This window comes from Nestor notabilis, unplaced genomic scaffold (genome assembly GCF_000696875.1).
Source record: "Nestor notabilis isolate BGI_N333 unplaced genomic scaffold, ASM69687v1 scaffold21630, whole genome shotgun sequence".
NCBI classification, from domain to species: Eukaryota; Metazoa; Chordata; class Aves; order Psittaciformes; family Psittacidae; genus Nestor; species Nestor notabilis.
In genome coordinates this window covers 1-14,353 of record NW_009912865.1, presented here as the reverse complement: position 1 = coordinate 14,353, position 14,353 = coordinate 1, and the positions used below count along the sequence as shown (strand labels likewise).

The 14,353-nt window shown below is 51.9% G+C and overlaps 1 protein-coding gene across 1 annotated transcript; it reads right to left on the bottom strand.

Moving 5' to 3' along the window:
- Positions 1-1,649: 1,649 nt before the first annotated feature.
- ZMYND12 (zinc finger, MYND-type containing 12) lies at positions 1,650-13,495 on the bottom strand (the record flags this gene model as incomplete). Its single annotated transcript, XM_010021672.1, has 7 exons — positions 1,650-1,769; positions 3,436-3,581; positions 5,247-5,367; positions 6,218-6,340; positions 7,871-8,040; positions 9,019-9,190; positions 13,354-13,495. Coding segments are annotated over 7 exons (994 nt in total), but the record flags the coding sequence as incomplete, so codon positions are not given.
- Between the last annotated feature and the right edge of the window lie 858 nt (positions 13,496-14,353).

Here is a 14,353-nt window from a genome sequence, read left to right as displayed (position 1 = left end):
AGGCACCAGGAGCTGCAAGTCTGAACGTTCCAGGCAAAGAAATGCTGCTCTTGGTCACTTCAGGCTCTTTTCCACTCCTCACACCCGGAGCAGGCGCAGGAAGCGGCTGGTGCAGTGCAGGAAATAACTAAAATCTTTCAAACCTCCCCAAAACCACTCTTGTTTTGCGCCAGGCTCTTCCCAGCGCCCGCACCAGCAGCTCCCTGCCCATTCCCGCTCCTGGGGATGCTCATTCCGATGCACAGTTGATTTCCAGGCTGTATTTGCAGTGTGAAGCTGCCCGGAGCAGCGGTTGGGAGCCGCTGGCCCATGGCGCAGGCTCAGAGCACCGGGATTACCGGCACAGCTCCAAATCCCCGCGCGCTGTGACCCAAATCCCCCATGACCTGAGGCCCTGTGCCAGCAGCACAGTGCCCCCCGGCGTGGTGGTTACAGCCGTGGGGAGGCCTGGTGAGGGTGGATGCACCCACCAGTGTCTCCCATGGGATATTCGGAGGGTGTCCCCTGGCCTGTCTGCTGTGGGGCCCCTCGTGAGCCCCATCCAGCACACTGTGTACCCCAGCGCACGCTGCAGTGGAGGTTTTCCCTTCACCAGCAGCATCAACCCCTTGTAATTGCTCAGGTCCCAGCTTGACGAAGCGCTCACAAAGCCAGGCACTGGCCTCCATCCCGCTCCCGCAAGGCAATTAAATGCCCTCATAAATCCTCCTGAAGTAAATGAGACTTAATCACAGGCTTAAAGCCGAGCCCTGTCCAGCCCTCAGCAGCAGCAAGAGTTTCCCTCAGCCTCTCCCAGCTCCATGAGCCTGTCCTGCACCAGCCATGTCCTGTCCCACTCACCAGGGTCTCCTCTTGCCTTCCCCAGTATCCCTGTCCCTATTGCCGAGGGTCACACATCCCCCTGCCTGGCTCTTGCCGCTTCCCAAGGTAGAATCCCATGGGAGCTGCAGGGTGGGGTGTGCTCAGTGGGAGCTGTGGGCAGGAGCACACGGTGACAGTGACACAAGGGGACAGTTTCTCCACCGGAGGCTGGCATCACAGTTAGCAGGGTGCTCGCATCCTCAGCCACGTCTCCTTTGGGTGGGAAGCTCCGATTGGAGCTACCTGCTCTGCTTGTGCCCCATGGGAGCTCACAGTCCCTCACGCTGTGCTCCGGGTCCTTCCACACATGGCACAAACGAGTCTCTCGGCTCCGAGACTCCTCCAAAGCTCTGCAAAAAGAGAGCAGCAGGTTTGGAGCTGAGGAGATGGAATCAAATGGGTCTGGAGGAGCAGGGGGTCTGCAGCAAAGACCTTCCCCGTGTCCCTCCATCGAGCTCCCCCACCAAATCCAAGAGGAAAATGACGAACCCAGTCACAGACCCCCTCAGCCAGAGGATGTGCAGGTGGAAGAGGCCGTTGGTTTATTCATAAATCATCAGGTAATGAATTATGCATCAGGTGCTGGTTGTGCTTTTGTTCCTCGCCCTCACCCAGTTACTCCATAACAGGCTACATGAAAGTGAGCTCACCCCAAAATGACTGATTTCCAAACACCTTGAGACAGAACTGACATGTCTGGAGAGGTGGCAGCAGCAGCGAGGACACGGCTGGGAACACCTTTTGTGTTCAGTGACAATGGCCAAAGAGCTGCTCTGGTAGGAAGTTCTTCATTTTGTGGAGGAAGGCTCCACGTTCATCAGCTTCAACAAGTGCCCGAGGGGTTCTAGACGCTCCTGCTGGGGCAGTTGTTTCACCAGCTCAAAGGCTTTCAGCCCCAGCTCCCGAGCCTGGGATAAACAGGAAAGACAAAGGAATTGGCAGGAAATTGGCTTTTCTCAAACCTGCAGCACTGGAACAGCGGCTCCAGAGCAGCTCCAGGCTCCAGCGCCCCTTTCTGAGGGTGACCTGTACAAGCTGCTTTGCAGGAGAGTAAAGCTGCCAACAGCGATCACGGCTGGGACCCAGTGGTGCAGACAGAAGAGATTACTAACCCCAGCCCCCGTGCTGGGGATCATCACCTCCCATCCCATGCAGCAGCTCACTGAGCATTCCCAAAGCTGTCTCAGGAAGAACACAGCTGTATTGACTCAGTCTGCACTAAATCCCTCATTTCCCTTGGTAGCTCTTCCAGGGATTAGACATTCTCACAATTATAAAGCTTTCCCTTTTCTCCTAATTTGAATTTGCTTCTTTGTGGCTTCCAACCACTGACTCACATCACTGCGGCTTCCTCTGATACAATGAGGAGACCATCAGTAACCTGGATTTGACCCTCCAGGACACAGGTAGCAGCAGCCCGGGATTTGGAGTGATAGCCTGAGCAAAGAGGCCTCATTTCCACCTGGATTCTGCTCAACACTTCCTCAAAACTGCTTACTGAGAAGGCAGAGAACAGACACTCTGAAGTTAAGGCATCACATCTGGAATTTTTAGCCATAAAAATCCAGGGGTGCAAAAGCAAAACTGAATCACAAGGTCCAGCTGAGTGACACGGCCACTGCAGAGGGTCTGGCTCAAGGAGGACACATGCAAAGCCCATGTCTTGCTCCCTGCAGAACATGTGCCCTGATGGCTAAATGCAGCTTGTGACCAGCAGTGCTCTGCCAGGACATCCCAGGGAAAGGAAGAACCCAGAAAATGTGGAGAACTACAGGATTCTTCTCCTCTGCTGTGCTCTGGGGAGACCCCCCCTGCAGCCCTGATCCAGCTCTGGGGAACAGCACAAGAGGGACGTGGAGCTGCTGGAGCGAGGCCAGAGGAGGCCCCGGAGCTGCTGTGAGGGCTGGAGCAGCTCTGCTCTGGAGCCAGGCTGAGAGAGCTGGGCTGGGGCAGCTGGAGAAGAGAAGGCTCCTCAAGGGGACACCTTAGAGCAGCTCCAGTGCCTAAAGGGGCTCCAGGAAACCTGGAGAGGGGCTTTGGACAAGGGATGTAGGGACAGGCCAAGGGGAATGGCTTTAACCTGCCAGAGGGGAGATTGGGATGAGCTCTGAGGCAGAAGCTCTTCCCTGTGAGGGTGCTGAGGCGCTGGCACAGGGTGCCCAGAGAAGCTGTGGCTGCCCCATCCCTGGCAGTGTTCAAGGCCAGGTTGGACACAGGGGCTTGGAGCAACCTGCTCTAGTGGAAGGTGTCCCTGCCCGTGGCAGAGGTTGGGACTGGACGAGCTTTAAAGGTCCCTTCAACACAAACCCTTCTATGGTGCTATGGATCCACTGTGACCTGATAAGAGACCAACATGGATCCAGTGGGATTTATTAGCCTTGACAGAGGGCAGACCATGAGCAGCTTCATGCAGGGTCACCGAGGCAGTTCTGTCCTTGGTCACCCAGCACTGCGAGGCCATCGTGGACTTGGGAATGGTGCCAGGGGAACAGAGCAACTGGCTCCATGAGACACCATGAGCTCGGGAACAGAGTTAAGCAGCTCCCCTGGACCCTTTCACCTGTTAAAACCTACCTTTGGTAGATCCATGAGCAGGTAGTGAAGCATGGCAAGAGCGTGCAGGACTCTGGCAGTTTCCCCAGGTTGTTGTGTTGGTGCCTGTTCTCTGATGTCTAATATGGCAGTCAGCACTCGGATTCCTTCTACTTGCTGGGCTTCAGCTGCATTGGGAATGAAACAGTCCTGTTGGATGTATGTCTGTGTGCAAGATAATATATTCAAAACTGTCCAATTATCTCTTCTAGACATCAAAGCATTTCTACTACAAGCATCGACGTGGTATCCCAGCTCCATGCAAATTGCACACCCATTAGGAGATATCTTTTCATCCAGTCAGTAATTGTGTTGATTAGCCTTTAGTAAGGATGTGGAGTCATAACAGCTGCATGAAAAGAGCAACTTTCATACTCCTGTCAGAACCGAAGATGGTATTGGGAAGCCCTGTCCTGGGGTGGCTCCAGCTGCAGCGACTGCTGATGGAGAGAGTGCCCACAATGGGGATTACAGAAACCTCTCTTCTCTGACCATATTCTTATTGGCATGGATGGTAGAAAGAACACAAGGACCTGAGCCTACTCCAGGGGAACACAGGGTTGTACCATCCACATGAGCGTAGGAATCCCAGCCTGGTTTGAGCTGGAAAGAACCATCCAGCTCCAACCCCTGCCACGGGCAGGGACACCTTCCACTAGAGGAGGTTGCTCCAAGCCCCTGTGTCCAACCTGGCCTTGAACACTGCCAGGGATGGAGCAGCCACAGCTTCTCTGGGCACCCTGTGCCAGCGCCTCAGCACCCTCACAGGGAAGAGCTTCTGCCTCAGAACTCATCTCAATCTCCCCTCTGGCAGGTTAAAGCCATTCCCCTTGGCCTGTCCCTCCAGGCCCTTGTCCAAAGCCCCTCTCCAGGTTTCCTGGAGCCCCTTTAGGCCCTGGAGCTGCTCTAAGGCGTCCCCTTCAGGAGCCTTCTCTTCTCCAGCTGCCCCAGCCCAGCTCTCTCAGCCTGGCTCCAGAGCAGAGCTGCTCCAGCCCTCGCAGCAGCTCCGGGGCCTCCTCTGGCCTCGCTCCAGCAGTTCCATGTCCCTCTTGTGCTGTTCCCCAGAGCTGGATCAGGGCTGCAGGGGGGGGTCTCCCCAGAGCACAGCAGAGGGGCAGGATCCCCTCCCTGAGCTGCTGCTCACGCTCTGGGGGTGCAGCCCAGCACACACTGAAGCCAGGTCATGGGGAGCTTCTCATTGACCAACACTCCCAAGTCCTTCTCCTCAGACTGCTCCATCTGGTCTCCCCCAGCCTGTGTTTGTGCTTGGAATTGCCCCAACCCCCATCCAGGACCTTCACTCGTCTCATGCATCTTTCTGTCCTAGTGAGAGTTTCCCCAGCTTCTCTCCCACCAGTATTCTCCAGATTAACACATCAAATTATCAGTACACACTATTGCATCGGGTTCAGTTGCTTCAGAAGACAGAGTTGCAAACCTGCCTAAGCGAGATGAAATGTCACTTGCACAAAATTAAATAGAGACAAAGGAGCGGCAGAGAAATGAGAATGTTGAAGTGGAATCCAATGCCCGAAAGGCAAAATCCTGTATTGTTTAAGTTGCTGCCAAGGGCACTGTGAAAACAAAAAGGGCAAAGCAGTGTTTCCACCTGAACACCCTCATTTCTCAAGTGGCCTCATTTGCTCCATCCATCAGACTCCCGAGCACCAACATCAGACCCGTGACTGCATTGCAACTGGGTCTGCGGAAACACCACACAAACCACAACCTGGAGGATGTACGGATTCTCTCAAATCCCATCTCCAACCAGCTCTGTGTTTTGAGGTGCTTACTCATGGGCTCCTCGCTGACTTCCCTGTCCTCGGTCAACAGAGACATTTCCGGTCGCGACTTGAGAACCTGCTGCTGGGCTTGGAGTGACTTCAGGAGAAAGGCATCCCAGGCGGCGGCCACCTACCCGGAAACAAGGGAATTATTTCACTTGATGAATGCCCAGCATTTAGCAACTGCTTGTTCTATAAACACCGTGTCCTGCAGTGCTCAGCCCAGACACAATACCCGGTGTGCTGCTGCCGCTGCTCCTGCTGCTGCTGCCGCCGAGGCGGGCGCTCGCACCGGGATCTCAGTGCTCCCGTCCCAGTGGCAGCCTGGGCTCAGAGCTCAATTCTCCAGCTGACTGTGAAGTTTCATCAAACTTAAAGTAACCTGACTAAATTGTTAATCAAAAGCAGATTGGTTTGAAGGTTGTGGGGGGGATGAGGCTGACGGCACAGCTGCCAAAGCCCTGTTTCCACAGAAAACCAGGCTAGGCAAAGGAAAGCTCTTTTTTTTTTCCCCAGTTACTAGAGTGATTAGATTATTCTTCCCTTGCTTGATCCCCCTGGTCCAACAATCTTTTATCAGTGTGACTTTTATTATCAGTGTAAATTTTATGTGGCTTATTTGTATCCCACTCTTCCCTGGTTATGGCAACTCCTTGGCGACCCTCTCTACTTGTGGTTATCTCTTTAACCTCTGGTGCGGGGTATGTGGTAGCAAAGCTGGTTTGGAACAAGGTTTGGCTGCCCAAATTGAACTCAAATTGAACAACAACCTTTAACCGAGTACAGGATTAGTGTCTCCTGGGCTTAACTCAGGGGAATATTTAAGCATGAAAAGGGTTTCTGAGATTGATCCTAAAAGGCCACACTGGTACTTGATACAATTGCCATCATATTAAAGGAAATCAAAGAGAGGAAAAACCTTGGGAAAAGCACAGGAACAAAAGAGAAACAGCTAAAGAATGAGCTTTGGTGTTACCAACCTCAGCATAGAGCGAGTTTGCTATGTCCATTTTGTTCTGGCGGAAGAAAATGTTAGCCATGTGGAAATAACCTCCAGAGGCCTCAAGAGACTTTAGTCCAAATGCAGAACTAGCAAGGTAAACCTGCAGTCAATATTTAACAAAACAAACCCGAAGTTTAATGTTCATCTCAAACCTGGGACATTTTTCATTATGGATTAATAGTATTGCAAACAATCATTTTTTTTTTTCTGTGTAACTACAATGTGAGTTACACCTGACTGTGACTCTACAATGTGCGACTAAAAAGCTGCGTTTTGGGTTTTATGCAAAACAATACAATGCTCTCAAATCCCGTGGGGCAGAGGAACCTCACTATAGCGTGTGATCCCAGTGAAGCACGGGGCAGGTTTCACAGAATCATAGAATCCCAGAGTGGTTTGTGTTGGAAGAGCTCATCTCAGCCTCCTCTCTGGCAGGTTAAAGCCATTCCCCTTGGCCTGTCCCTCCAGGCCCTTGTCAAAAACCCCTCTCCAGGCTTCCTGGAGCCCCTTTAGGCACTGGAGCTGCTCTAAGGTCTCCCCTTCAGGACCCTTCTCTTCTCCAGGCTGAACAATTGGTATCTGTTCAATCCTGATTTTAGGTACCAAGAGGGTACATTGTACAGACACCGGAATTGTTGAGCCTTAAGGCACTCACCTTTAGCCCAAGTTGTGTTTCACCAGTTATCTTTATTCCCTTGAAGTGACACTTAGACCTTATCTTTACTGCATCTGCTTATCGATTTATCTACCAGTTTTGTTACGGTGCTGACATGAACAGACATTCCAACCCCAAGTTGCCTTTTATCTAACAGATAAGCTACTCCCAATTTTAGCAGTCATTTCCCTCAGTTCTCTGCTGTTAGACAGCAGTTCCCTGTCAGCTGTTATTTAACCAGCTCCTTATTTAACTGTTTAAATGTCTGGTTCAACAGCATTTTCCCCGATTCAATCCCTTTAGCCACAGGAGCAGTCTGTCAGATTTGAAGTGCCATCCCCCTGTTCTTGGGGATGCTTTGCCTGTCATTTGATCCTCCAAAGGCAGATGAACTCCATGACATTCTATTTTTGTCCCATGTGGACTAAATTTATCCAGTGTGGAGTGATGTATACTCACTACTGTTGAATTTGATAGTAGCTTTGTGTGGGTGTAATGATGACATTCAGTTGAGGAGGATTAGATCTTCTCTAGTATAATATATACAGCTCTGTCCTTGCTTAGTCGGTGAACCTTGGGGGAGATTCTCCTCTGTGCCATTGGATTTTTTAGGTATCCTAAATCTGGTGCCCAAAGGGGCGTCAGGTAATAGCTTTTTGCTATTAGCAAGTGGCTGGTCTACGTCAGAGCAGCCTGAGACCTGCCTGAACTTTGGCTGCGTGTCTGAGATCTGCTGAGAGTCACACGCCAGCTCAGAATAGCTGGAATGCACCACTGCCTTCCACTGCCTTCCCACTGCCTCCCACTGCCCTGGCTCTGGCTGCAGTGTGGGAAACTGGATCAGCTTTAAGGTCCCTTTGACCCAAACCACTCTGTGATCCTAGGATGAAATCTGCCTGCTGAGGTTTTTGTATTGACCTGAAGTGTTAGATTAGGAAGAGTAACTGAAGCATTTCTGCATTTCAGTTGGCTTACATCGTTTGCCAGGTGGTATAAAGCCTGTTCAAAGTTTCCTTGAGCAGCACAGAACAGCCCCAGACTACGATGCAATTTGTACTGAACAGCAGCACTGCAGTCTGGGGTTCTGAGGACAATCCACTCGGCTTGGGATAGATACTTTGACGCCTCTGGGAGATGTCCAGCACCTAAAACAACATGTAGAAATAAAGCAGGATGAAAAGCATGTTTTAGTTTAGAAACGTAGAGAATGCTGCCATCTGTGCCTGTGCAGTAGTTCAGTAACAAGACCAAGCTGTGGATTCCCCATGTCTCTCCTGAATGCTCCTTAACCAAGCAGGTGTCCAAAATCTGATTTACGGCCAGGCTGAGTGTCCTGAGCTCCCCGCGGAGCCAGAAGCCGTGTATGGCATTCAGTATCTCCAAGCACGTGTTCCAGACAGGTTAGCTCTGGGCAGCCACTGCTGACTCATGTAATATCACACTAGAATTACTCATGGCACTTTTTCCCCTTCCCTCGCCACACCATTTACGACAATCCTCCAGACAGCTCCATTCTGCTGGCAGAGCACTCATTGTGTGTGCCCCTGCAGTGGTGATGATTTATGGTGATTTCTCAGTCCTTTTGTGCAGCTGAGGGGAGCAGTTCCCCACATGCAGAGTCCTAATGGGACATTTTGTCTGAAGCACAGAGGCCATGACAAAAAGCTCTGCTGCAGGCAGAGTGTGCTTTTGTGAATGAACCGAGGTGTTCCTCTCATGCAATGGCCTCACAAAACGTTTGCTGGTTCCCTGAGATAAGAGCACTACCAACCACCCGGGGGAATTTAATGCTTTTGAGAGTCACAGGAAGCCAAAGAGGGAAAGGACAGGTTTTCATACTGCTTCTCTTGTGGGAATGGGCAAAGAGAGCAAACATTTCATCTGCTTTCACTGCTCTCTCATCACTGATGAGCGGTTCTTTTCCCCAGACCCACACTGGAAAGAGGTGTGTGTGACTCCTCCAATCTCTCTGAAATGCCCTTGAGGCAGGGCAGGGTAGAGAACATGGCACAATGTTGAAAGGCAGAGCTGGTCCTTCCCTGATAAATGCTAAAAGGAAACCAGAAACCTGACCTAAGGGAGGTCTTGCCCTTGCCAGTGTTGCTATTTAGACAATACTTAACCAGTGGAGGCCTCAGCCAAGAGGAGATAAGCAGGCACCAGTTGCAGGGAATCGGAGCCGTACACCTCGATGCCGAAGCGCAGCGCATGCAGAGCTGCCGGCCGCGCTTTCTCGTGCTTCCCATCCCAAACAAACTCCTGGGCTGTGCTGTACGCCACCTCAATGATGTATTTCTGCAGGGAACACAGCAATGGGACACAGTGAGAAAAGGAGTCAAGTCTGCAAACTGTAAAAGTGATTGTAACGTTGTTCGTGTCTGTAATCAACGGATGGAAATTAAAGCTGTCATATTAGAGCCTGGCTTCCACTCCTGCTTCTAGCAGGAACAGCTTTGGACATCCTCTTAGCTCATGTGGTGTCTTAGGAGACAAAGAATCCTTTACACCTACCAAAAAAGGGCTAACAAGGCTGCAGCAATAAAGGCGGTGAAGCACAGAAAATGATCATCACAAGACACAGAAAAGATTAGACAAAGGGGCTGCGGCGGGGGTTTGCTGACGGTAATAACGGTGACTCAGAGAATACGGGTTGCCAAGCTGGTGCCAGCACGGGCACAGCTCCAGCAGCAGGAGACACGGTCTGCAGGCAAGAAGGTTCCTCACATGGTGCTGCAGCTTCCTCCCACCCTTTCTGGGCCTGGTGTTTTGGGCACGGAGTCTGGAAAGCTGGTCAAGATCCAAACACCCCAATGCACTGCACTGCGCCTCGGGGCACCCACTGCCCCAGCTCGGTTCGGTGCTCAAAGCTTCTGCTTTTCTGTATGCTGCCAGAATCCAGAACGTTTCCTGTACATACACAGCTGCTCCCTGCCCCTCGCTGCTCCTGGCAGCCCACATTTGGTCTCTGCACCCTTTGTAGCATCTGACCTAGTCCCCAGCTCCACAAACGTATCTCCATCTGAATGCCTGCTCATTGCCAGGAGCTCTACAGCAACTGTAGGTGCTGTGCCCCTACTGGAAAGAGCCAGGATGATTATTTTATGGTTATTATTTCTCTTTGCTTTCAGCATACCCCTTGCCAACTCCCAGCACTTCTGTGTTGGCTCTTCACACAAGTGGTGCAGTGGAAATGCTGCCTGGAAAGAATCTTGTTGGTGCTGTGCCTCACAGTGCTGCCATGGTAAGTCAGGGAGGCACTTGCCCTGCTCTTGCTAGGAGGCAGGGGCAGGCCTGTGCAGCAAGAAAAATACCATCTTAACTCTTTATGGCCTTCTGTTTCCCGGCTGGGGCTGAGCAGAGGGCAGAAATAACAAATCCCAATGCTTCTGGAGGCCAGGTTTTGGCATTTTGCTGAGCTCTAAGTGCTTAAAGAGGGGCAGAGAGAATCAAGCCATGGGTGAAGGAACAGCTCAGGGACAGGGAACCTCAAGGACAGCCTGGGAGCGTTTTCTGGAGATCCCAGCTGGATAAAGGGGCATCCTTTCTGGATAACAAAAGCTTTGAAGAATGCACCCCAGGGTGACAGCACCCAGGTACAGCACGGAGAGCCAAAAGCTAGGACACCCAGCACCCCCTCCTTACCCCCTGAGCTACCAGCATATAGACAGTGAAACAGCCACACACCAAACCCAAGCCATGCTGGGGAGCATGTGGCACTCAGGAGAAAGTCAGTACATGCTTGGGGCACAGAACAGTAGAAGCAGTTATTTATCAGGCTGCCTTTTCTGTCCATGCCACTCTTCGTCTGATGCAACCAGCACTGGCTTTGGTGCGTGGGTACCAGCAGATTGTCATCTGGGAGGTGCTGGAGATCAGCATCATTCTTTTTAACTCCTTGTCAATGGGATCATCGCTGCTTCTCGTGATGCAAAGTTATCTTAACACATCTGCAGTGAGGACAAGGTGAGGGTTAGAGTCTTGCACAGCTCCCAGGAGGAGAAGAAAGGTCAGGAGACAACAGGAGCCCTGCGGCACTGAATACTTAAGGCTGTGCAGTTACAAGCCTTGGGGGGATCGTTAGCTCTAGCCCTGCACCGTTTTCATCTTGCCTGTAGCCCCACGCCCGGGACCTGCAGGCTTTGAGCTCTTTTCATGTGTGCTGCAATTAGAGAGGCTTCTCTGAAGATGCCCCCAGTTGGGGTTTGAGGAGGCCGAGGACCCCAGCTCAGCTGCAGGTGGGAGCAGGAGGCTGGGAACACACTTGTGGTTCAACACCACGTTCATTTACTCACTCACAGGCACCAAAAATGCTGCCACGCTTGAAGAAGCGATGATTTCAAGAGGAGGGCTTCCAGTGCGGGGTGGGAGCCCTGCAGCCATGGTGAGCAGCGGTGCTGGAGGCTGCAGAGCTGGCTGAGCACGCAGCCTTTCCCGCAGGTGAGGCTATTCTACAAACAGAAACTTGGAGCCGTGTCAGTTTGGAGGTGCTGTCTGCAGGCACCCCCCCGGCTACGTTGACAAAAGCAGATTTCTATCAACAAAGCTTTGGAGTACAGATGAGGTATGAAACTCAGAACCTGGCTCTTGGCTTCATGCACCTTCCCTTAAGCCACAGGGCATGTTGATGTGCACAAGCCTTCCTGGGTCCTGACTGAGGCTCAAGCTGCCTGTTTGCTAAACAAACACCCCGCAGGAGTTTGTGAGCTACAGCAGTAATGTTCAAAAATTATAAACCTTCGGGCAGGCTTTGAGCAGAAGGTTTTTTTCTCTGATCATCAGGAGAACACACAGCTTTCCCCTGAGCTCCAAAGGCCTTTTCTGAAGCATTTTTGTCGGCTCTGTGAATAGGAATGTGAAGAAGCCACAAGAAGACAGGGCATTAAATCATCTCACCCTCTCCACAGCACTCCTGAGGCAGCCCACGCACAACGCTGCTTGCCCTGTGCCTTGCTGTGTGTAAAGGCAGGAGCCAGTTGTGGGCTAGCAGTGGCCCAGCCTTGCTGTGAAGGTGAGCAGGTAACCAGCAAGACGTTTCCGCTTTTTCACTCCTTAGGAAGGAAGGAAGACAGTGTCCCAGCACACTCTGTTCCCAGCACCTATTATATTTCAATAGTCTGGAGACAAAGGTCAGAGAACAAATGTAACAGAGCTGTTGAAGAGCCTGTAAAAACCTCCACTTGGCGGATGACTTTCCCCCCAAGACACGCCAGGGCTCGGCTCAAGCTGTGGCAGTCGCTCTCTGCTCACACAGGCTTGTGCCAGCCAAGGAGCTGCTCTCCCTTCTCCACTGCCTCTGCCCCTGGCACCTCGGGAAAACCAAGGATTAGCTTCCAGCTAATCAAGGAGCACTTCCTTGATCTGGCCTCACGTGGTCTTTTGCAACGTACGTAGCGTGATTTTAGTTGCTCTGCATTCAGTGATGCAACAGCACCAGGGCTCAGTATCAGGTGAAGTTTCTTGGAAAAGCTCGAAGCTGCTGAGGACACAAAAATCCTGCCCCAGTAAGACCCATTTAAACTTTTTTTCCTTCTTTGCAGACTTCATAAAAGATCAGCTTAGAACTTAAACATGAACTGGAACAAAGGAGCTTTCGCAGGTTTCCTGGTGCTTCTGGGACACTGTAACACATCTTCTTTGGACCTTGGTCCACAACCCTGCCTGGGGTTTTCAAACAGAAGGGATTTTCAAAACCGAACTGGAATGATGTTCCTTCCAGCGGCACCCTGGGATCGTTACCAGCTCCCTTTCAGCTGTTCTGCTGTCCTGTTATCCTGCCATTAGGAGTCATGCAGTGTTAGAAGGATGATTTATTTTTCTGGGCAAGATTTTCAGTAGCAGATGCATCTGGGCGGGTTATTTTATTTTATCAACACTTGTGGAAAAGCAGATCCTGCCATCCCATAAACAAAAAAACAAAAAGAGAGTTGAAAACCACTGGGGCTGGAAGGGAGCTGCACATCTGCACCACCCACGAGGCCAAAAAGCGGAGATAAAAGACTGTACTTAGTGGGAAAGGGTGTTTAAAGCTGGGCAGTTAAACAAAGGGAGGGGATTCATTTCTTTGCCCCCCCTGGAAGGGGAATCCCTCCCATCAGCGAGGGGTGAGCACAGCCTGGAAGAAGCAAAACGCAGCTGGATCTCGGACTAACCGGGGAGATGGACTCATTCCTGGCAAGATGAGAGATCCGGGAATGCTGCTGCTGCTGCTGGGAGAAGCTCAGGACTTCGAGGAAGGGCTGTGAAAGGGGCAAGAGGCTCCTAGAGTCAGGCAGAGGACCCTCCACTCCCCTTCTGGTAGAGGCTGTGTTTAAAAACCCAACCCTGAAGCTCTGCAATAAGCACTGATGAAGCAGCGAGGTGCCCTCCCAGCCCTGCGTACATCAAAGGACAGGAAGAAGAGATCTAATGTAATTCCAGTGGCAGCACTTTGAAGTGGATTTGGTTCTTCTTGTACATACCTGCCTCCTCAGCAGCTGCTCCATGCCATGCTTTCTCTCTCTTTCCGTAGGGGGACACGGGAGGGACGTGCGGATTGGGATCAGCAGCTGGCATATTTGCTTGTGGATACTGACCCAGTCAGCTTTCTGATGATCCCTATCACTAACAAAATAAGGGAAGAGTGGTGTCTGTGTGTGCTTGGAAATGCTGTCAGGAAGGGTTATTGCTTTGTGTGTCTTCTGGACTTTCACCCCAAGAATTACTCACAAAAGTCAGCAGCTGTTTGCTCACACAGCACCTAATACACACTTGATATTCCCAAACACAGGAGAGGGCTGGAGCAGCTCTGCTCTGGAGCCAGGCTGAGAGAGCTGGGCTGGGGCAGCTGGAGAAGAGAAGGCTCCTCAAGGGGACACCTTAGAGCAGCTCCAGTGCCTAAAGGGGCTCCAGGAAACCTGGAGAGGGGCTTTGGACAAGGGATGGAGGGACAGGACAAGGGGAATGGCTTGAACCTGCCAGAGGGGAGATTGAGATGAGCTCTTGGGCAGAAGCTCTTCCCTGTGAGGGTGCTGAGGCGCTGGCACAGGGTGCCCAGAGGAGCTGTGGCTGCCCCATCCCTGGCAGTGTTCAAGGCCAGGTTGGACACAGGGGCTTGGAGCAACCTGCTCTAGTGGAAGGTGTCCCTGCCCGTGGCAGGGGTTGGAGCTGGAGGAGCTTTAAGGTCCCTTCAACCCAACCCAGACCCGTCTGGGGTTCTATACACAGCAGCACGGTGCTCTCCTGCCAGGTCACCGTGACTGCGGGTGTCAAAAGCTCATTTAAACCACTCACACAACTCCCGCTACAGTTCACTCTGAGGAAATGTCTCACTTTCAGCTGAGTTGATCCCAGACCTTCTCCTGGCTCCATCCCGGCCATGTCCCTCCCTCTTGGACCTCATCCCTGTGCCATAAGTCCTGGTGCTTGTCCCTGTGTCCTGAGCCTCATCCCGGTGCTAGTCCCTGCCTCTTGCCCTGTCCC